The 21,318-nt window shown below is 47.9% G+C and overlaps 1 protein-coding gene and 1 long non-coding RNA gene across 2 annotated transcripts in view; one reads left to right on the forward strand and one right to left on the reverse strand.

Moving 5' to 3' along the window:
- LOC127042904 (uncharacterized) overlaps positions 1 to 21,318 on the reverse strand; it is a 347,285-nt gene that overhangs the window by 267,183 nt on the left and 58,784 nt on the right. The window lies entirely within an intron of this gene.
- The window catches only part of SLC2A13 (solute carrier family 2 member 13), a 366,744-nt gene that overhangs the window by 239,006 nt on the left and 106,420 nt on the right, over positions 1 to 21,318 (forward strand). Inside the window, exon 6 of the mRNA XM_050936208.1 lies at positions 8,272 to 8,392. Coding sequence (XP_050792165.1) covers positions 8,272 to 8,392 — 121 coding nt within the window. The remainder of the gene's footprint in view (positions 1 to 8,271; positions 8,393 to 21,318) is intronic.

The following is a 21,318-nucleotide window of genomic DNA, read 5'->3' on the forward strand; positions in this document are numbered from 1 at the left end:
GGACCTCAGGAGGTCATCTAGTCCAACCCCCTGCTCAAAGCAGGACCAATTCCCAAGTAAATCATCCCAGCCAGGGCTTTGTCAAGCCTGACCTTAAAAACCTCTAAGGAAGGAGATTCCACCACCTCCCTAGGTAAACCATTCCAGTGCTTCACCACTCTCTGAGTGAAAAAAGTTTTTCCTAATATCCAACCTAAACCTCCCCCACTGCAACTTGAGACCATTACTCCTTTTTCTGTCATCAGGTACCACAGAGAACAGCCTAGCTCCATCCTCTTTGGAACCCCATTTCAGGTAGTTGAAAGCAGCTATCAAATCCCCCCTCATTCTTCTCTTTTGCAGAGCAAACAATCCCAGTTCCCTCAGCCTCTCCTCATAAGTCATGTGCTCCAGCCCCTTAATCATTTTTGTTGCCCTCCGCTGGACTCTTTCCAATTTTTCCACATCCTTGTAATGTGGGGCCTAAAACTGGACACAGTACTCCAGATGAGGCCTCATTTGTCCTGAACTGTTACATAGTGTTGTTGTGCACTTCTAAACTTCTGCTGCACTCCACTTGTATGGTAGTGAAGTGGTTTGTGAATCTAGCCCCATATGTTACAGAAGGACTTATTGTCTCTGCATAAGTAAGGTCAAAACTAGCTTCACATTATAAGTACTTTGTCAGATCCTTGGGTAAAGGTGTTAGATAAATGTGTAGTACAGCATACTGGATTACATATATAGACATATATAGATATTTTCTGTGTGTGAAATGTGTGCATAGTTAAATAAAGGAATACATAAGGGTGTGGTATAGTATAAAGATTTTATCAGCATGACTAGTCACTGTCCTCATAACTGGTGAAGCCATACGTGAGTTTTACAGATAGTTCCAAATTAGCTTTCAATAAAACCATCATGTATTTCTCTGTGTGCCACCTATTTTAGAAAAAAAAAACTACTGTAGGAATGGCTTGGGGAGGTATTTTTCAATTATAGGCACTAGTTTTTGTATCCCTCCATCCTGACACCAAGTCCCTTTGTCACCATTAGTAGAACTATACAGGATTCAGAGGGAGCCATAAAACACTCCAAAATTACCTTTAATTGCTTTTCTGTACCTAAAGATGTCACGTTTTAAATTTCTAATATCTGTGGTCTTTCCAGGACTAAAAATGAGTGCTGAAGTTCTACTGGGAAGTTGAAAATCATGATCTCCCCTTTCCAATAGCATCGAGCTCTGCAGGGCTGCAAGATGTCAGGCTCTGAAGTCACACTGTTTTTATTTGGAGAAAAGCTTTAACTGGTGTAGGGTTGATTCTTGTGCATCCTGAATCTCGAACAGGTGAAATGTGGAGGAGGAAAAACATTTTTTTCTGGTGGATTGATATTACAAATCTATTTAAAGTTGCTTAGGCTTTTAGAATTAGTCTTAGAGTGATGGATTATTGGGAAAAGGGCAGGAGTGCTGGTCAAAAGTGCATGATATCTGCATTCATGAGCTGACTCTGAAGTTTATCATATTTCTTTGTAACTTATCACGATTATCAATTTCATATATGTACTATGTAGAAAAATATGTATCTAAACACAAACATAATATAAAATATATCTCGATATACAGTGATTGAGCTTTCTAGAAATAGATAACACAAGATATAGTACACAGTATGGTATTCTTCCCCAGTAGCAAAATAACCTGTGTTAATTATTAGGACAAAGGTGAAGGCCGAGCACGGTGTTATCAGTTTATATGATCTAAAGTTTTTTGTGCTAGGAAGGAACTATTTTTAATACATTACATGTATTGCATGTCCTCCCCTTTTTGGTGTTACACATTGTGACAGTACATTCACAGAAAATTCAGGGGGCTTGAGTGGAGTGGTAGAAAGGGGTTGATTCATAACAGTGGGTTTATATTTTTGGCAGTATTTCTACAAACTGAGCTCTGAAAAAAATCAAATTTATTTTCTTGTTTCTATATAACTAAGTGTCACGGAGTGTGGGGGAGTCCGGCCCTGCACCCCTCTTCCTGGGACCCACAGTGACTCTTAGCCAGCCAGTAAAACAGAAGGTTTATTGGACAACAGGAAAACAGGTTATAGCAGAGCTTGCAGGCACAGTCAGGACCCCTCCATCGAGTCCTTCTGGGCTTTCAGGGTGCTTGGATCCTAGCTAGGATACCCTGAATTCCGCCCACACAGCCCCAAGCCCAAACTCAAAAACTGCTTCCCTCCTGCCACTCCCTTCCTTTTGTTCCCCCTTCCCGGGCAAAGGTGTTGACCTTTCCCCTCCCTTACCTAGCTCAGGTTACAGCTCCGGAGTGGTCCATCCCCTAAAATCCTCCCCTGCTATCCCATTCCCCACACAGACAGTCCCTACTCCATCACATCACTCCCCTCTTCGAGACTGAACTGAGCGGGGTCACTCTGCCCAGTGACCTGGGGAAGTTCAGGGCTCCCTCTCCAGGACAACGCGTCCGCAATCAGGTTGGCACTTCCCTTCACATGGACCACGTCCATGTCATAGTCCTGCAGGAGCAGGCTCCACCTCAGGAGCTTGGCATTGGCTCCTTTCATCTGGTGCAGCCAGGTCAGGGGAGAGTGGTCGGTGTACACGGTGAAGTGTCGCCCAAAGAGATATGGCTCTAGCTTCTTAAGGGCCCACACCATGGCCAGGCATTCCTTCTCGATGGCCGCGTAGTTTTGCTCCCGGGGTAGCAGCTTCTTACTCAGGTACACGATGGGGTGTCTCTCCCCCTTTTCATCTTCCTGCATTAACACCGCCCCTAGTCCCGCGTCTGAGGCGTCGGTGAACACCATAAAGGGTTTGTCAAAATCTGGGTTTGCCAGAACTGGGCCACTAACCAGAGCCTCCTTCAGCGCCCGGAAAGCCTCCTGGCACTGCTCAGTCCAGATCACCTTGTCTGGCTTCCCCTTTTTGCACAGTTCGGTGATGGGGCCGGCTATGGCACTAAAGTGGGGCACGAACCTTCGATAGTACCCCGCCATCCCAATAAAGGCTTGGACCTGCTTTTTGGTTTGGGGAGCAGGCCAGTCTCTGATCACCTCCACCTTGGCTGGTTCCGGCTTCAGGTAGCCGCTCCCCACCCGATGGCCCAGGTAAGATACTTCAGCCATCCCCACCTTGCTCTTCTCAGCCTTTACTGTTAACCCAGCCTTTCGGAGTCGGTCCAGGACTTGTTTAACTTGGGACATGTGGTCCTCCCAGGTCTGGCTGAAGACGCAGATGTCATCAATATACACCACGGCAAAACTCTCCATCCCCCTCAGTAGCTGATCTACCAGGCGCTGGAAGGTGGCTGGTGCTCCCTTGAGGCCGAAGGGCAGGGTCAGAAACTCGTAGAGCCCCAGAGGGGTGATAAAGGCCGATTTCAGCCTGGCATCTGCGTCCAGCGGCACTTGCCAGTAGCCCTTTGTAAGATCCATAGTGGTGAGGTACCGAGCACCTCCCAGCTTGTCTAGGAGCTCGTCAGGCCTGGGCATGGGGTAGGCATCAGATACGGTAATGGCATTGAGCTTTCGATAGTCCACACAGAACCGGATTGACCCATCCTTCTTGGGGACCAGCACCACTGGCGAGGCCCAAGGGCTGGAAGACGTCTGGATCACCCCCAAAGCCAGCATGTCCCTGACCTCTCTTTCAAGATCCTGGGCAGTTTTACCAGTGACCCGAAAAGGGGAGCATCTTATAGGGGGATGTGACCCGGTCTCCACCCGGTGGACAGTCAAATTAGTGCATCCAGGCTGGTTGGAAAACAGCTGTCGGTATAGATGCAGCACCCCTCTGATCTCAGCGTGCTGGCCCGGGGTCAGCTGATCAGAGAGGGGAATCGCCTCCAGGGGGGAACCAGCTTTTGTCCCAGGGAATAGATCCACTAAGGGGTCATCTCCCTGCCCCTCCCAATGTCCACACACGGCCAACACCACATTCCCCCTGTCATAGTGTGGTTTCATCATGTTCACATGGTACACCCAACGGTGATACCCGTGCCCGGTTTAACAGCTCCACCACATAGTTTACCTCATTCAGTTGCTTGATAACCTTGAAGGGCCCTTCCCAGGCGGCCTGGAGTTTGTTTCTCCTCACGGGGATGAGAACCATCACCTGATCCCCGGTGGCGAAGGCACGGGCCCGTGCCGTGCGGTCATACCAGACCTTCTGCCTCCTCTGGGCTTGGGCCAGATTCTCCCTGGCCAAGCCCACGAGCTCGGCCAGTCTTTCCCGGAAGGTCAGGACATACTCCACCACTGACTCTCCCTCGGGAGCGGCCTTCCCCTCCCATTCGTCCCTCATCAGGTCTAGGGGCCCCCTTACCCGCCTTCCATACAACAGTTCGAAAGGTGAAAACCCGGTAGATTCCTGGGGTACCTCCCTGTACGCGAACAGCAAGTGAGGTAAGTACTTGACCCAATCTTGCGGGTGCTGGTTCATAAATGTTTTTAGCATCATCTTCAGCGTCCCGTTGAACCTTTCCACCAGCCCGTTGGACTGGGGGTGATACGCTAAGGCCCAGTTGTGCTGGACCCCACATTTCTACCATAAGGACCGGAGCAGGGCCGACATGAAGGTGGACCCCTGATCCGTTAAGATCTCCTTGGGGAACCCCACCCGGCTGAAAATTGTCAGCAGCGCATCTGCCACTGTGTCTGCTTCGATAGAGGACAAGGCCACCGCCTCGGGGTAGTGAGTGGCAAAATCCACCACCACCAGGGTGTATTTCTTCCCTGACCGGGTCGTCTTGCTGAGGGGTCCCACTATGTCCATGGCCACCTTCTGGAAAGGTTCTTCTATGATGAGTAAAGGCCTCAAAGCCGCTTTCCCCTAGTCCCGGGCCTTCTCCACCCTCTGGCAGGGGTCACAGGATTGGCAGTACTGTCGGACCTTGGTAAAGACCCCAGGCCAGTAAAAGTTCTGTAGCAGCCTCTGCCTGGTGCGCCGGATTCCCTGGTGCCCTGCGAGAGGGATGTCATGGGCCAGGTACAGCAGCTTGTGGTGAAACTTCTGGGGGACCACCAGCTGCCTCCTGATCCCCCAAGACTCTGCTTCCCCTGGGGGAGCCCATTCTCGGTACAGGAACCCCTTCTCCCACAGGAACCTCTCCTTGCAACCTCTCCTCATGGTCTGTACTGCACTGAGGTCAGCCCGGTCCCTGGGCTTCTGCAAGGATGGATCTTTCTGCAACTCAGCCTGGAACTCAGCAGCTGGGACAGGGATGGGGACCGGCTCTCTCTTGCTGGCTGGGTCTGAGGCCGCAGCCTCTCTGAACCGTGCCCCTGGGCATTCCCCGCTCCCTGGGTTAGGATCCTGCACCTCAGGTCGAGTACCTTCTCCGTTGTCGGGGTGCAGTGCCCTTTGCCGACTCTGACTACGAGTCACGACCAGGGCACTCTGGGTGTTACTAGGCCAGTCCTCGAGGTCCCCTCCCATCAACACGTCTGTGGGCAAATATCGGTGTATCCCCACATCCTTGGGGCCCTCCTTGGCCCCCCACTTCAGGTGTACCCTTGCCACGGGCACCTTGAATGGGGTCCCGCCCACGCCCATCAGGGTCAGGTAGGTGTCGGGCACCATCCGATCTGAGGCCACCACCTCGGGCCGGGCCAGCGTCACTTCTGCGCCCGTGTCCCAGTACCCAGTGACCTTCCTCCCATCTACCTCCAGGGAAACAATGCACTTTTTCTGGAGGGGCAGCCCTGCCCCCACCCAGTAAACCAAAAACCTGGAGCATCCACAGGTGATATGTTGCCAGCCCCCCCTTTCCTGGGAATATAGCCCCTCCTCCGATTGGGTTTTTACCCAGTCCACCCTCTGCGGGTTGGGTCTGTTTGGTCTGTCCCTGAGCTTGGGGCCCTGGGCCCATATGTGGCCTCGCTGGCCACAGCGATAGCAGCCCATGTCTCGTGGGTCCCCTTGAGTGGGTCGGAGGGACCTGACGCTGGATGTCCCCCTTTTGGGGGGGTTCTCCATAGGCCCCCTTTGGGAGGTCCCATGATGACTCTCTCTCTGCGTTGAGGCAGGCCTGCTCCTTCGAGACTCCTCCCTGCCATCCCCTGCCCGACTGTCCACAAATTGGTCGGCCAGTTGGCCTGCGTGCTGCGGGTTCTCTGGCTTCTGGTCCATCAACCACAGCCTCAAGTCGGACAGGCACTGCTCGTACAGGTGCTCCAGTATGAATAGGTCATGCAGGTCCTCTTTAGTTTGGGCCCCAGCTGTCCACTTGCAGGCATACCCCTGCGCCCGGTTGACCAGTTGTAGGTATGTGACCTCACGGGTTTTACGCTGGCTCCGGAACTTTTTCCGGTACATCTCAGGAGTCAGCCCAAACTCGCGGAGCAGGGCCTGTTTGAACAGTTCGTAGTCCCCTGCCTCCGCCCCTTTCAGTCAGCTGTACACCTCCACGGCTGTGGAGTCCAGTAAGGGGGTGAGAACTGCGATCCTGTCTGCAGGGTCAACCCTGTGCAGCTCGCAGGCATTCTCAAAGGCCGTCAGGAAGGTATCTATGTCCTCCCCCTCCTTACGCCGGGGTAGCAAGTGCTTATCAAAGCTCTTTGTAGGCTTGGGTCCCCCCTCACTCACCGCAGCTGGGGCCTCAATGCTCCTCAGCTGGGCCAGGTCCAGCTCATGTTTACGCTGTTTCTCCTTCTCCTCCCGCTCATGTTTACGCTGGTTCTCCTCATGTTTACGCTGGTTCACCTTCTCCTCCAGCTCTCGCCTCTTTAACTCGAGCTCCTCCCGTTTCAGCTCCCTTTCATATTCCAGCCGTATCCGCTCCACAGATGCCGAGCGTCGGCGGGAGGATCCCCTGCTGGGGGGTGAGCTTCGCCGGGAGGCTCCCCTGCTGGCCGGGGGGGTCACGGTGCCCTCGGTATTCACTGGGCTCCTCCTCGCCCTTCCCCTAGGCCTAGGAAGGGGGGGGTCTTGGGAAGCCCTCGTCCACCGGCTGACCACTCCCAGCGGGGACAGACACTGGTGCCTGTGCTGCATCTGCCTGGCTGCTTCCCTCAGAGACAGGGCTCCCTTCATTCATGCGGTCTCCCTCCTCCAGCTAGGCAATCAGCTGGTCCTTGCTGAGCCTCCCCGGGCGCAGCCCCCTCTGCTTGCACAGCTCCAGCAGGTCGCACTTGCGCCGCTTGGCATACATCTTCCTGCTGGGCACTCACAGGCCGGGGTGCTCGCCACTCCCCACAGTTTCCAGGGGGACCCCTAGTGCACCAGCCCTTCTTGAGGTCACCACCTCTCTGCCAGGGTCGAGCTGTAGTCTCCTCCGCCCCTGGGACCGCTCGCTGCAATCCCCCGGGGGACCCTGTTACTGCAAAGTCCTTCTCACTGGGCACACACTCCCAGGGGTTAATCACCCCTTTGTTTTACTGCTCCCCAGTCACATACTACAGGAAGCGTCGTCCACGGGGTGCAGTATATCCCACCTCTGCCACCAGTTGTCACGGAGTGTGGGAGAGTCCGGCCTTGCACCTCTCTTCCTGGGACCCACAGTGACTCTTAGCCAGCCAGTAAAACAGAAGGTTTATTGGACAACAGGAACACAGGTTACAGCAGAGCTTGCAGGCACAGTCAGGACCCCTCCATCGAGTCCTTCTGGGCTTTCAGGGTGCTTGGATCCTAGCTAGGATACCCTGAATTCCACCCACACAGCCCCAAGCCCAAACTCAAAAACTGCTTCCCTCCTGCCACTCCCTTCCTTTTGTTCCCCCTTCCCGGGCAAAGGTGTTGACCTTTCCCCTCCCTTACCTAGCTCAGGTTACAGCTCCGGTGTGGTCCATCCCCTAAAATCCTCCCCTGCTATCCCATTCCCCACACAGACAGTCCCTACTCCATCACACTAAGAATGTTGTTCTGCAACAGTGTGTTGCTACTATCCTTCTTCCAGGTAGGTCTGGATGTCTGGGAGCTAGTGACATGTTGTGATTTACAAACCACCATTAACTCTGCTTTTTGAACATTATTTCTATCACTTAAGGGAGTACAAGTTAATTCATACAGTCTTCAACTCTGTGTTTAAAAAAACCAAACAGCTGAGTAATTTAGTATCTGGATAATAAATCAGGAGCTGTTGAATTTAACACCAACCCCAAACCCCCCAAAATATATTTTTTTCTCAGATACTTATACAACAGATTAGCATAGTGGGGAAATACTGTGCTAAGCTCAAATCAATTGAGTGTCTTCCTTTTTCCAGACCTAGGTCTGTGCAGCAAAGAATTATTTTGCATACTTTGAAGTAAAATCTTTTTTATTTTTGTATTTTAGGTACTACTGTAGCACTCATTATCCTAGCTTTGGGATTTTTGCTGTCAGCTCAGATCTCACCTCGAGTCACTCTTAACCCAACAGATCCTTCAGGTCAAAATTCTACTTGCACAAATTACAGGTGAGATTTCATGATCCTTTGTTTTTTAAATGTCTTCTGCAAGATTTTCCCCAATTTCTCAGGTGTTGCAACCCTATTAAAACACACAATGTTAATATTCAGTGAGTGCAAGGCTCTGACTAATTTTTTTAAATGTAAGCGGAGAATGCTCTTGCTGTTACTAGTCTGTTCATAGATGTTACACTGCACCACAACTGCGAGCTCTCCCCGAGAACATTTGTGCCCTTTATTTTACTGTTTTTTTAAAGGTTTCTGTCTTTTCAAATAGTGATAATTACAGACCCATTAATGATGAATTCAAAACAAACACAATCATGTTAACCTTTATCAATGGTGAACTGAACTTGCACTTTCATAGATAGCTCACATCCAGTCTTTGTTGTAAAAGATGAGTCATTTATTTAGAATGTTTCTCTAAAAAATATTCTATAATTTTCTGTATTTTGAGTTTTTTTTCACTTTTTTCTCCCCTAGTAAATAAGATATCCAAACTGTTAAGATAGCAAAAATGGTGTCTTTCTGCATACCAGAATTTAGTAAAGACTAAGCATCTTCTGACTTGACTTACCTATTGATATGCACAGGATAACAATCTATAGCTAGTCTTTATCCCTTCGGAGACTGCAGTCTTGTATATGAGCTCTTCAGCATTCATTTGGCTGGCAGGCTGGGAAATGTCAGTGTCCCATTGAGAAAAGACTACTTAAATGTGACTGAGCTCAAATGCTATAAAGGTTGAAACAATCCAGAATCTTTGCTTGACAAGTTAAGACTGCAGTACAAATGAGTTTTGTGTTTATTCTAGAAATGAGTGAATTGAATAATTTCTCAAACACAGTAAATATCCATGCAATTCAGTGTGCAGAATATTTGGGCACTAATATTCTGCTGTCTGTCCCTGCTATCTGCTATTCTGTCTCAGCAGCAGAACACAGGCTAATCAATTATTTTCTTCAGACTCTGTTTGAATTCTAATAAACTAACAGTGGATAACTAACTCCTAAGAAATATAGGAGGATTGTAGTGATGAGGACCTTCCTAGTGGGACCCTGGGAATGGGAGGGGAGGTTCTCAAAGATGTCAGAAGAGGTGGCAAGAAGTACATTTGGCTGCTGTTCATTACCCCAGAAGTGAGTCTGGGGAGAGGAACTTCATAGCATCATGGGGAGTAGGTAGGATTTGGACATCTTTGAGAGAAAGTGTAATACAGATGCTGATAATCAACTTGAATTCAGGGCTTTGGATACCATCCATATATTAGATCCCTGAATGCAAATACAATCCCTTTATGTGTTCACTACCTCAGCAAAGAGTACATAAACTACTTTGCTTGGTTTTGATGGTTACCCATCCTCTTTCTCACATGGATCTAGTTAAGAGAGAGGAAAAAAAGAGTCTCCGAAAAAAATGGTCGCACTTCGCTGTGTGTGGAAGGAGATTAACAGTGAGATGCCTCAAGTATCCATACTAGAACCAGTGCAGTCAGATCTGTGTTTGTCATTTGGAAGAGAGGTGAACGGTAAGTGGTGCAACATTTGCAGATGACAAAATTATTTAGGTTAGTCACATGTCAAGACTATGAGGTCCTTCAAAAGAATCTAACAAAGCAAAGTGATGTTCAACCTAATGCCAGATGAAATTTGATGCGGGCACATTCCAGATAATTCCCATTTGGAAAAATAATTTGAATTACTTGTACACATTATTGATTTTGGAATTAACTGTAACTGATATTATTGTGGTGTAGACATCTCAGTGTGCAGTTGTAGGCAAAAAAGGCAAACAAGATGTTAGACTATTAAGAAAGGGATGCCATTATATGAATCAATGGAATGCTTTCATCAGAATCTTTCAAAAAGTGGATATTAATAGAAGAGGTCTAGAGAAGGTGGAAAAAAAGGATTAGAATGAAAAACATCCATATGCGGAGAGATTGAAAAGACTAGAACTGTCTTTGCATAAAGATAATAGTGAACATGTTAAAGGGATATGAAATAGTGAATGGAATAAGAGAGAAGGTCTCGTGCTCCTATTTGTATTCTTGTAGCACAATTACAAGGAGACACACAATTAAACTAAAGACAACAAAGTTAAAACTAAAAAGCGGAAATGGTTTTCTACACAACACATACTTAACTTGTCGGCATTGGTGCCAATAATTTAGCAGAATTCAAAACAGGATTAGACATTTATATGAATAACCAGTATGTCTACACTTATATTATATAGAATAAAGTTGTATGTGGGATATCCATCCTCTTGACTCAAGTCATCAGCATATCACTAACTTCCTGAGATTAGAAAACATTCCCTCTTAAGCGTGTTATCTATAACTGTGAATTTGTGTGTGTGGGGAGGTGAGTCTTATTTCCTTCTCTGAAGTATCTGATATCTGCCATTGTCACTCACTGTACCATGAAACCTCAGAGTTCCTGGCTCCTGCAACGAAGACAATAGGAATAGAAAATTAACATTTGTAGTGAGTTTTCAAGTGAAGAAAAAGCAATTAAAAAAACATCTGGTCTCCAGTGGAGTCCCTGGAGGAGTTCAGCTCCAACCTGTCTCTGTTCCAAACCTTTTAATCCACAAGTACAGAATCCAGGAGAACAGCTTCTATCTATTCTATGAAGTCTAGTCATATAATAGACTTCATACACAGACTTCAGACTTGGTTCTACTCTGAAAAGTGGCTGTGTTAAAATGGCACCTTGTTACTGAGTAGCTTTGCTTCCTGTGTATTCAGAGTCCTATCACATGACTTCACTGGTTAAAATAAGTTTTAACTGCCTCTGCTCCTATTAGAAATGCAGAGCAGAAGAGGGAACTGGACTCTATTCTTTCCAAGTTAAGAACATAAGAATGGCCATAATGGGTCAGACCAAATGGTCCTTCTAGCCCAGTATCCTTCCAACAATGGCTGGTGCTAGGCTCTTCAGAGAGAATGAACAGAACAGGGCAATTATCAAGTGGTCCATGCTCTGTCATCTAGTCCCAGCTTCTGGCAGTCAAAGGTTTAGGGACATGCAGACCATGGAGTTACATCCCTGACTGCCTTGGCTAATAGATGGAGGATCCCTGCCAGGACAACTGCTTCAGTATCTCTCATTGATTAGACATCTCAGAGGTAATAAGAGGGGTTTAATAGGTGTTTCAAAAGCAAAAAAATAACAGGACTTCAGGAAGGGTGCCAGCCATTAATGGAACAGGCTTGTAGCCACACTGGAGAACTCAGAGCCACTTTAAAAAATGCCCTCAGCTAATGGCCACGCATGCAGGTATTGAAGCTAACCATACCCACCTAATTTTGACCTAGAGTTGGCCTATGAAGCAAACATCCAACTGTGGGTACATCTACACTGCCAAAAAAAACCTGCGGCAGCAAGTCTCAGAGCCCAGGTCAGTGACTGGGGCTCGCGGAACTGGTGCTGTGAGACTCAAAATAGCAGCGTAGACATTCCCACACATGTTGGAGCCTGGGCTCTGAGACCTGTCTCTCTCCCCAGGCATCAGAGCGCAGGCTGGTGGAAAGTCGACACTGATATTTTTAGCCTCGTAACAAGAGTCTGCGTCAGTTGGCCCGGGCTCTGAGACTCATGGCTGTGGGGTTGTGGGTTTTTTTGTTTTGTTTTGTTTTTGTTTTGCAGGGTAGATGTATCGTAAGTGTTGGAAGTAAGATGCATGTTGGTGTGTGGGTGTGTTTCTAATACAGTCTGTAAAATAGTAAGTTGAACAAACTGTCTTAGCCACATATTCTGCTGGGAAACAAAAATTCCCTAGCACTGTACAGATTATGAATATTTTTTTTTACGTTTGCACATCTGTTTTGTAGGATTGAGTGTGGTGTTTATAAAAGAAGCCTAAATATTACTGCACATGTCCCATTTGTCTGCTGATTGGTAAGAGCTGTATTCCCCAGCTCATATTTTGCAGATATTGCTAGGATAAGATTGAAGGTAGAACAGACTTAACCAATAAAAAACCCCACAATTGCTTTCCTTACTCAAAAGTAATTTCCATATGTGGGTGTTTTCTCTAAGGTAGCTTGGGGACAGTTGTTACCCCATAGAAGAGCTGTGCCCCACACACTGATACTTGCATTTGGTTTATGAACAGAAAATATCAAAGGAGCAAAGGACTTTGGAGTGTAAATCAGTGCTGAATTTGACCTAACTCCTTATTTACAAGGATATGGTGAAGATCACATTCATATAAACTCTGGCAGGCTGCACTGTCCTTTAAATTCAACTTTCTATTCATAGCTGGAACTGGGCTGGGGTCATACTGGAAAAAATAAAAGGTGTAGGTCACCTCCCAAGCTCCTTCCTCAAATTCAAGTTGGCTCACAACCCGGGCTTCACTCACATAAGATGTCTAAAGAAAATGTCACTTACGGGTCATCTCTCTTCCTACAATGATGCATTGCTCAGTAGCAAAATCAATATAGACTGATAGGACTGGAACGGACCTCGAGTGGTCTTCTAGTCCAGTCCCTTGCACTCAAGGCAAGACTAAATATTATCTAGACCATCCCTGACAGGTGATTATCTAACTTGCTCTTAAAAATCTCCCATGATGGCGATTCCACAGTCTCCCTAGGCAATTTATCCAGTGCTTAACCACCCTTCCAGTAAGGAATATTTCCTAATGTCCAACCTAAACCTCCCTTGCTGCAATTTAAGACCATTGCTTCTTGTCCTATCCTCAGAGGTTAAAGAGAACAATTTTTCTCCCTCCTCCTTGTAACAACCTTTTATGTACTTGAAAACTGTTGTCATGTTTCTCCTTAGTTTCTTCTCCAGACTAAACAAACCCAATATTTTCAATCTTCCCTCATAAGACATGTTTTCTAGACCTTTAATCATTTTTGTTGCTCTCCTCCGGACTTTTTCAAATTTGTCCACATTTTTCTTGAAAGGTGGCACCCAGAACTGAATGCAATACTCCAGTTGAGGCTGTATCAGTGCAGAGTAGAGTGGAAGAATTATTTCTCATGTCTTACTTACAACACTCCTGCTAATGCATTCCAGAATGATGTTTGCTTTTTTTGCAAAAAATGTTACACTGTTCACTCATATTTAGCTTGTGACCCACTATGACCCCCCAAGTCACTTTCTGCAGTGTTTCTTCCTAAGCAGTCATTTCCCATTTTGTATGTGTGCAATTGATTGCTCCTTTTTAAATGGCATACTTTGCATTTGTCATTATTGAATTTCATCCTATTTACTTCAGACCTTTTCTCCAGTTTGTCCAGATCATTTTGAATTTTAATCCTATCCTCCAAAGCACTTGCAACCCCTCCCAGCTTGGTATTGTCTGCAAACTTTAGAAGTGTATTTCTGCTCCATTATCTAAATCAGGGGCCTAAACTCAATTCACCTTAGGGCCAGTGCCAGTCCTCAGATCCTCCCAGCGGGCCAATAATGTCACTCATGCTGGCCAGAAGCTGCCACCCAAAACTCCACACCCCTCTGGGAGGGAGTTTGGGTGGGAGAGGAGGTCTGGGGTAGGGGATTGGGGTCCAGGCTCTGGGAAGTAGTTTGAGTGCAGAAGGGGTGAGAGGTTGGGCTCAGGGAGGGAGTTTGGGTGGGGGAGGGGTCTGAGGTGCAGGCTCTGGGATGGAGTTTGGGTGCTGGGTGCTGTCATAAACAGATAGCTAAGGGTTAATGTCTCTTTCACCTGAAGCACCTGACCAGAGAACCAATCAGAAAACCGGATTTTTTCAACTCTGGGTGGAGGGAAGTTTGTGTCTGAGTCTTTTGTCTGTCTGCCTGCTTTCTCTGAGCTTTGGAGAAGCAGTTTCTACTTTCTAGTCTTCTGTTTCTAAGTGTAAGGACAAAGAGATCAGATAGTAAGTTATATGGTTTCTTTTATTGGTATTTGCATGAATATAAGTGCTGGAGTGCTTTGATTTGTATTCTTTTTGAATAAGGCTGTTTATTCAATATTCTTTTAAGCAATTGACCCTGTATTGTATCATCTTAATACAGAGAGACCATTTGTATGTATTTTTCTTTCTTTTTATATAAAGCTTTCTTTTAAGACCGGTTGGAGTTTTTCTTTACTTCAGGGAAATTGAGTCTGTACTCACCAGGGAATTGGTGGGAGGAAGAAATCGGGGAGATCTGTGTGTTGGATTTGCTAGCCTGATTTTGCATTCCCTCTGGGGGAATAGGAAAGTACTTTTTGTTTCCAGGACTGGAAACAGAGAGGGGGAGTCACTCTGTGTAGTTTCACAGAGCTTGTGTCTGTGTATTTCTCCAGGAGCACCTGGAGGGGGGAAGGGAAAAAGGATTATTTCCCTTGGTTGTGAGACTCAAGGGATTTGGGTCTTGGGGTCCCCAGGGAAGGTTTTTTCAGAGGGACCAGAGTGCCCCAAAACACTCTAATTTTTTGGGTGGTGGCAGCAGGTACCAGGTCCAAGCTGGTAACTAAGCTTGGAGGTTTTCATGCTAACCCCCATATTTTGGACGCTAAGGTCCAAATCTGGGGCTAAGGTTATGTCATGAGTGGCAGTGGTGGGATATAGACAGAATCCAGAAGCCAGTAGGAATATTATATTTTTCTTTTTTCTGCTAAGGGCTTTTTAGCAGAGAGAAACAGTTTGGTTTTAAAAGGGAACCAGAGAGAATTTTTTTTTCTGCTCTCTCTGGCAGTTTGTGGCTTGCATGTTAAGCAAGAAGCCATTACCAGACTGTTAAGGGTCTTTTGTCATGCAATAGCCCTCCCATTAGGAGGCAAGTTCCAGCACTATATGCATGCAAATAAAGTGGTTTTTCAGGTTTACTTAACATTGAAGATTAGCTAAGGGCACTGTTGCTAGGCAGACTTCAGGAGGCAACAGAGAACCTGCAGTTCAGAAGATAAACACCGGAGGGCACCCCAACACAATAAAACAGGAATCATGACTTCTAAGGCAAAAATAGAGGCCGAAGAGCAATTCAAAGAAGCTGAACACAGGCGACAACTGGAGCTGAAAGAAAAGGAAGAAAGCATCAAACTGGCAGCCTTCCAAAGAGAACAGGCAGCCCAAGAGGCAGCACACAAAAGAAAACTAGAAGAAGAAGAGGTGGCCTACCGAAGGAAACAAGCAGAAGAAGAGTTGGCCCACCTCCGAGAAATGGAAAAACAACAAAAAGAAATGGAAAAACAACAAAAAGAGAATGAAGAGAAGGAAAAACAGAGAAAACATGAACTGGAGTTGGCAAAAGCTGGGCTGCATGTGCCAGCCAACCCTAACAACCCGGCGCCCATTATTGCTCCACAGCACAGGAAATTTCCCACCTACAAGGCAGGTGATGACACCGAGGCCTTCTTGGAAAATTTTGAAAGAGCCTGTCTTGGGTACAGCATTCCCGAAGACCAGTACATGGTAGAATTGAGGTCACAGCTCAGTGGACCTTTAGCAGAGGTGGCAGCTGAAATGCCTAAGCAGCAAATGAATGACTATAAACTTTTTCAAACCAAGGCCAGATACAGAATGGGGATAACCCCAGATCATGCCCGTCGGCGTTTCAGAACCCAAAAGTGGAAACCAGAGGTGTCATTTCCCAAACACGCCTACTACATTGCAAAAAACTATGAGGCCTGGATAACAGGAAACAACATTCAAACCTTGGAAGAACTGCACCTCCTCATACAAATGGAGCAGTTCTTGGATGGTGTTCCTGAAGACATCACACGGTACATACAAGATGGAAATCCCAAAGATATCGCTGAGGCGGGGGAAATTGGAGCCAAATGGATGGAACTGGCAGAAAGCAAGAAAGCTACTGTCAAGGGGAACGATTACCCCAGGGGGCACACAGACCATAAACCCTACAACCGAGGACAGCCAAAGACCCCACATACCACCCAAGTAAAGCCACAGATACCCTACCCTTCAACCTCACCAGTCTCCAGTAACTCACCTCGGCCCAGTGACCCATCAGATGGAAGATGCTTTAAGTGTAATGAACTGGGACATATCAAGGCCAACTGTCCCAAGAACACCATGCGAGTGCAATTCATTACACCACCATCACCCAAAGATCCCCAGGCCCGGATGCCTCTCAAATACCCTTGGAGCGAAGGGAAAATTTGAGAGTGGGCGGAAAGAAGGTTACTGCGTGGAGAGACACGGGGGCACAAGTGTCAGCTATCCACCAATCCTTCGTTGACCCCAAATTCATCAACCCAAAGGCCAAAGTTACAATTTACCCCTTCATGTCACAAGCTGTAGACTTGCCTACAGCTCAACTGCCTGTCCAGTACAAAGGCTGGTCAGGAATGTGGACTTTTGCAGTCTATGACAATTATCCTATCCCCATGCTACTGGGGGAAGACTTGGCCAACCAGGTGAGGCGGGCCAAGAGAGTGGGAATGGTTACACGTAGCCAAACCAGGCAAGCTTCCAGACCCATTCCTGTTCCTGAGCCGTCCACAGAGGCCCCGTCTGTGTTACCAGAGACCCAGGCAGAGGTAGTGGACCCGGATTCCATGCCTACCACTGAAACAGCCACAGCATCTCCAGTCCCAGGCCCGGAACTGGAACAGCAACCAGCACCAGCAAGTGCAACTACATCTTCAAACTCAACGCCAGAGGGCGCCAGCGAGCCAAAACTGGCAGAAGCAACAGACAGCCATACCCAAAAGGCTCAGCCAGAGCCTGAAATACCGTCAGGTGCACCAGCGGAGAGCGGTTCACCAGCAACGGAAACAACCCCATCACCTACATCGCTTCCAGAGGGACCAAGCCCAAGTCCACAGTCTGAGGAAGAACTGGTGACCCCAGCCTCAAGGGAACAGTTCCAGGCTGAGCAGGAAGCGGATGACAGCCTTCAGAAAGCGTGGGCGGCGGCACGGAGCACCCCACCGCCTCTCAGCTCTTCTAATCGATCCCGGTTTGTTATAGACCAAGGACTTTTATACAAGGAAATTCTTTCTGGTGGACACCGGGAAGAATGGCAGCCGCAAAAACAGTTGGTGGTTCCAACTAAGTACCGGGGGAAGCTCTTAAGCTTAGCCCATGATCATCCCAGTGGCCATGCTGGGGTGAACAGAACCAAGGACCGGTTGGGGAAGTCCTTCCACTGGGAGGGGATGGGCAAGGACGTTGCCAAGTATGTCAGGTCTTGTGAGGTATGCCAAAGAGTGGGAAAGCCTCAAGACCAGGTCAAGGCCCCTCTCCAGCCACTCCCCATAATTGAGGTCCCATTTCAGCGAGTAGCTGTGGATATTCTGGGCCCTTTCTCAAAAAAGACGCCCAGAGGAAAGCAGTACGTACTGACTTTAGTGGACTTTGCTACCCGATGGCCAGAAGCAGTAGCTCTAGGCAACACCAGGGCTAACACTGTGTGCCTGGCCCTAACAGACATCTTTGCCAGGGTAGGTTGGCCCTCCGACATCCTTACAGATTCAGGGTCTAATTTCCTGGCAGGGACCATGGAAAAACTGTGGGAAACTCATGGGGTGAATCACTTGGTTGCCACCCCGTACCACCATCAAACCAATGGCCTGGTGGAAAGGTTCAATGGAACTTTGGGGGCCATGATACGAAAATTCATCAACGAATTCTCCAATAATTGGGACCTCGTGTTGCAGCAGTTGCTGTTTGCCTACAGGGCTGTACCACATCCCAGTTTAGGGTTTTCACCATTTGAACTTGTGTATGGTCACGAGGTTAAGGGGCCATTACAGTTGATGAAGCAGCAATGGGAGGGGTTTACGCCTTCTCCAGGAACTAACATTCTGGACTTTGTAAGCAACCTACAAAGCACCCTCCGACACTCTTTAGCCCTTGCTAGAGAGAACCTAAAGGATGCTCAAGAAGAGCAAAAGGCCTGGTATGACAGACATGCCAGAGAACGTTCCTTCAAGGTAGGAGACCAGGTTATGGTCTTGAAGGCGCAACAGGCCCATAAGATGGAAGCATCATGGGAAGGGCCCTTCACGGTCCAAGAGCGCCTGGGAGCTGTAAACTACCTCATAGCATTTCCCAATTCCTCACTAAAGCCTAAAGTGTACCATGTTAATTCTCTCAAGCCTTTCTATTCCAGAGACTTACAGATTTGTCAGTTTACAGTCCAGGGAGATGATGCTGAGTGGCCTGACGGTGTCTACTACGACGGGAAAAAAGACGGTGACGTGGAAGAGGTGAACCTCTCAACCACCCTGGAACGTCTGCAGCGGCAACAAATCAAGGAGCTGTGCACTAGCTTCGCCCCATTGTTCTCAGCCACCCCAGGACGGACTGAACGGGCATACCACTCCATTGATACAGGTAATGCTCACCCAATCAGAACCCCACCCTACCGGGTGTCTCCTCATGCCCATGCTGCTATAGAACGGGAGATCCAGAACATGCTACAGATGGGTATAATCCGCCCATCTACCAGTGCATGGGCATCTCCAGTGGTTCTGGTACCCAAACCAGATGGGGAAATACGCTTTTGTGTGGACTACCGTAAGCTAAATGCGGTAACTCGTCCGGACAACTATCCAATGCCCCGCACCGATGAGCTATTGGAGAAGTTGGGACGTGCCCAGTTCATCTCTACAATAGACTTAACCAAGGGGTACTGGCAAGTACCGCTAGATGAACCTGCCAAGGAGAGGTCAGCATTCGTCACCCATGCGGGGGTGTATGAATTCAATGTCCTTCCTTTCGGCCTTCGAAATGCACCCGCCACCTTCCAGAGGCTGGTAGATGGTCTACTAGCTGGACTGGGAGAATTTGCAGTTGCCTACCTCGATGATGTGGCCATTTTTTCAGACTCCTGGCCCGAACACCTACTACACCTGGAAAAGGTCTTTAAGCGCATCAGGCAGGCAGGACTAACTGTTAAGGCCAAAAAGTGTCAAATAGGCCAAAACAGAGTGACTTACCTGGGGCACCAGGTGGGTCGAGGAACCATAAACCCCCTACAGGCCAAGGTGGATGCTATCCAAAAGTGGCCTGTCCCAAAGTCAAAGAAGCAGGTCCAATCCTTCTTAGGCTTGGCCGGATACTACAGGCGATTTGTACCACACTACAGCCAAATTGCTGCCCCATTGACTGACCTGACCAAAAAGACCCAGCCAAATGCCGTTAAGTGGACTGATGAGTGTCAAAAGGCCTTTACCCAGCTTAAGGCGATGCTCATGTCTGACCCTGTGCTCAGGGCCCCGGACTTTGACAAGCCATTCCTAGTAACCACAGATGCATCTGAGCGTGGTATAGGAGCAGTGCTCATGCAGGAAGCAACAGATCACAACTTCCATCCTGTCGTGTTTCTCAGCAAGAAACTGTCTGAGAGGGAAAGTCACTGGTCAGTCAGTGAAAAGGAATGCTATGCCATTGTGTACGCCCTGGAAAAGCTACGCCCATATGTTTGGGGACGGCGGTTCCAACTACACACTGACCATGCTGCACTAAAGTGGCTTCATACTGCCAAGGGGAACAACAAGAAACTTCTTCGTTGGAGTTTAGCTCTCCAAGATTTTGATTTTGAAATTCAACACATCACAGGAGCTTCTAACAAAGTAGCTGATGCACTCTCCCGTGAGAGTTTCCCAGAATTCAGTAGTTAAAAAGTGTTCTTAAAATGTAGAAGTTTGTTAGTTATATACTTAGGAGTATATGTAAAGGTGTATGTGTTGTATTAATCTGTTTATTTTCAAGTTCTAGAAGGAAATCGCCGCCAGTGAGCTTCCCCACTGTCTGCAATTTGGGGGGCGTGTCATAAACAGATAGCTAAGGGTTAATGTCTCTTTCACCTGAAGCACCTGACCAGAGAACCAATCAGAAAACCGGATTTTTTCAACTCTGGGTGGAGGGAAGTTTGTGTCTGAGTCATTTGTCTGTCTGCCTGCTTTCTCTGAGCTTTGGAGAAGCAGTTTCTACTTTCTAGTCTTCTGTTTCTAAGTGTAAGGACAAAGAGATCAGATAGTAAGTTATATGGTTTATTTTCTTTGGTATTTGCATGAATATAAGTGCTGGAGTGCTTTGATTTGTATTCTTTTTGAATAAGGCTGTTTATTCAATATTCTTTTAAGCAATCGACCCTGTATTGTATCATCTTAATACAGAGAGACCATTTGTATGTATTTTTCTTTCTTTTTATATAAAGCTTTCTTTTAAGACCAGTTGGAGTTTTTCTTTACTTCAGGGAAATTGAGTCTGTACTCACCAGGGAATTGGTGGGAGGAAGAAATCGGGGAGATCTGTGTGTTGGATTTGCTAGCCTGATTTTGCATTCCCTCTGGGGGAATAGAAAAGTACTTTTTGTTTCCAGGACTGGAAACAGAGAGGGGGAGTCACTCTGTGTAGTTTCACAGAGCTTGTGTCTGTGTATTTCTCCAGGAGCACCTGGAGGGGGGAAGGGAAAAAGGATTATTTCCCTTGGTTGTGAGACTCAAGGGATTTGGGTCTTGGGGTCCCCAGGGAAGGTTTTTTCAGAGGGACCAGAGTGCCTCAAAACACTCTAATTTTTTGGGTGGTGGCAGCAGGTACCAGGTCCAAGCTGGTAACTAAGCTTGGAGGTTTTCATGCTAACCCCCATGTTTTGGACGCTAAGGTCCAAATCTGGGACTAAGGTTATGTCAGGTGCAGACTCTGTCCGTGGGTGGGAGTGCAGGAGGAGGGGATGAGGTTGCAGGCTCTGGGGGCAGGAGGGGGTATGTGGGAATGGGGTGGGGGTGCAGGCTCTGGGAGGGGGTGGGGGTGTAGCGCTTACCTGGGACTCCAAGGCAGGGTGGGCCGGTGGCCTCCATATGCTGCTGCCCCCAGGCACTGCCCCCACAGCTTCCCATTGTCCCCGGGGCGCTCAGGGCGGAGGAGCACACGGAGGCACATCCCCGCCCTGGGGCCGCAGGGAGGGGCCGGCAGACACGTGGAGCGAGCAGGCAGATGTCGCTCAGCTGCCTTGGGGGGTGGGGGGAGCGCCCAGGGGCGGCAGGTGGGGCCAAGG

Source organism: Gopherus flavomarginatus, chromosome 1, assembly GCF_025201925.1.
Source record: "Gopherus flavomarginatus isolate rGopFla2 chromosome 1, rGopFla2.mat.asm, whole genome shotgun sequence".
NCBI classification, from domain to species: domain Eukaryota; kingdom Metazoa; phylum Chordata; order Testudines; family Testudinidae; genus Gopherus; species Gopherus flavomarginatus.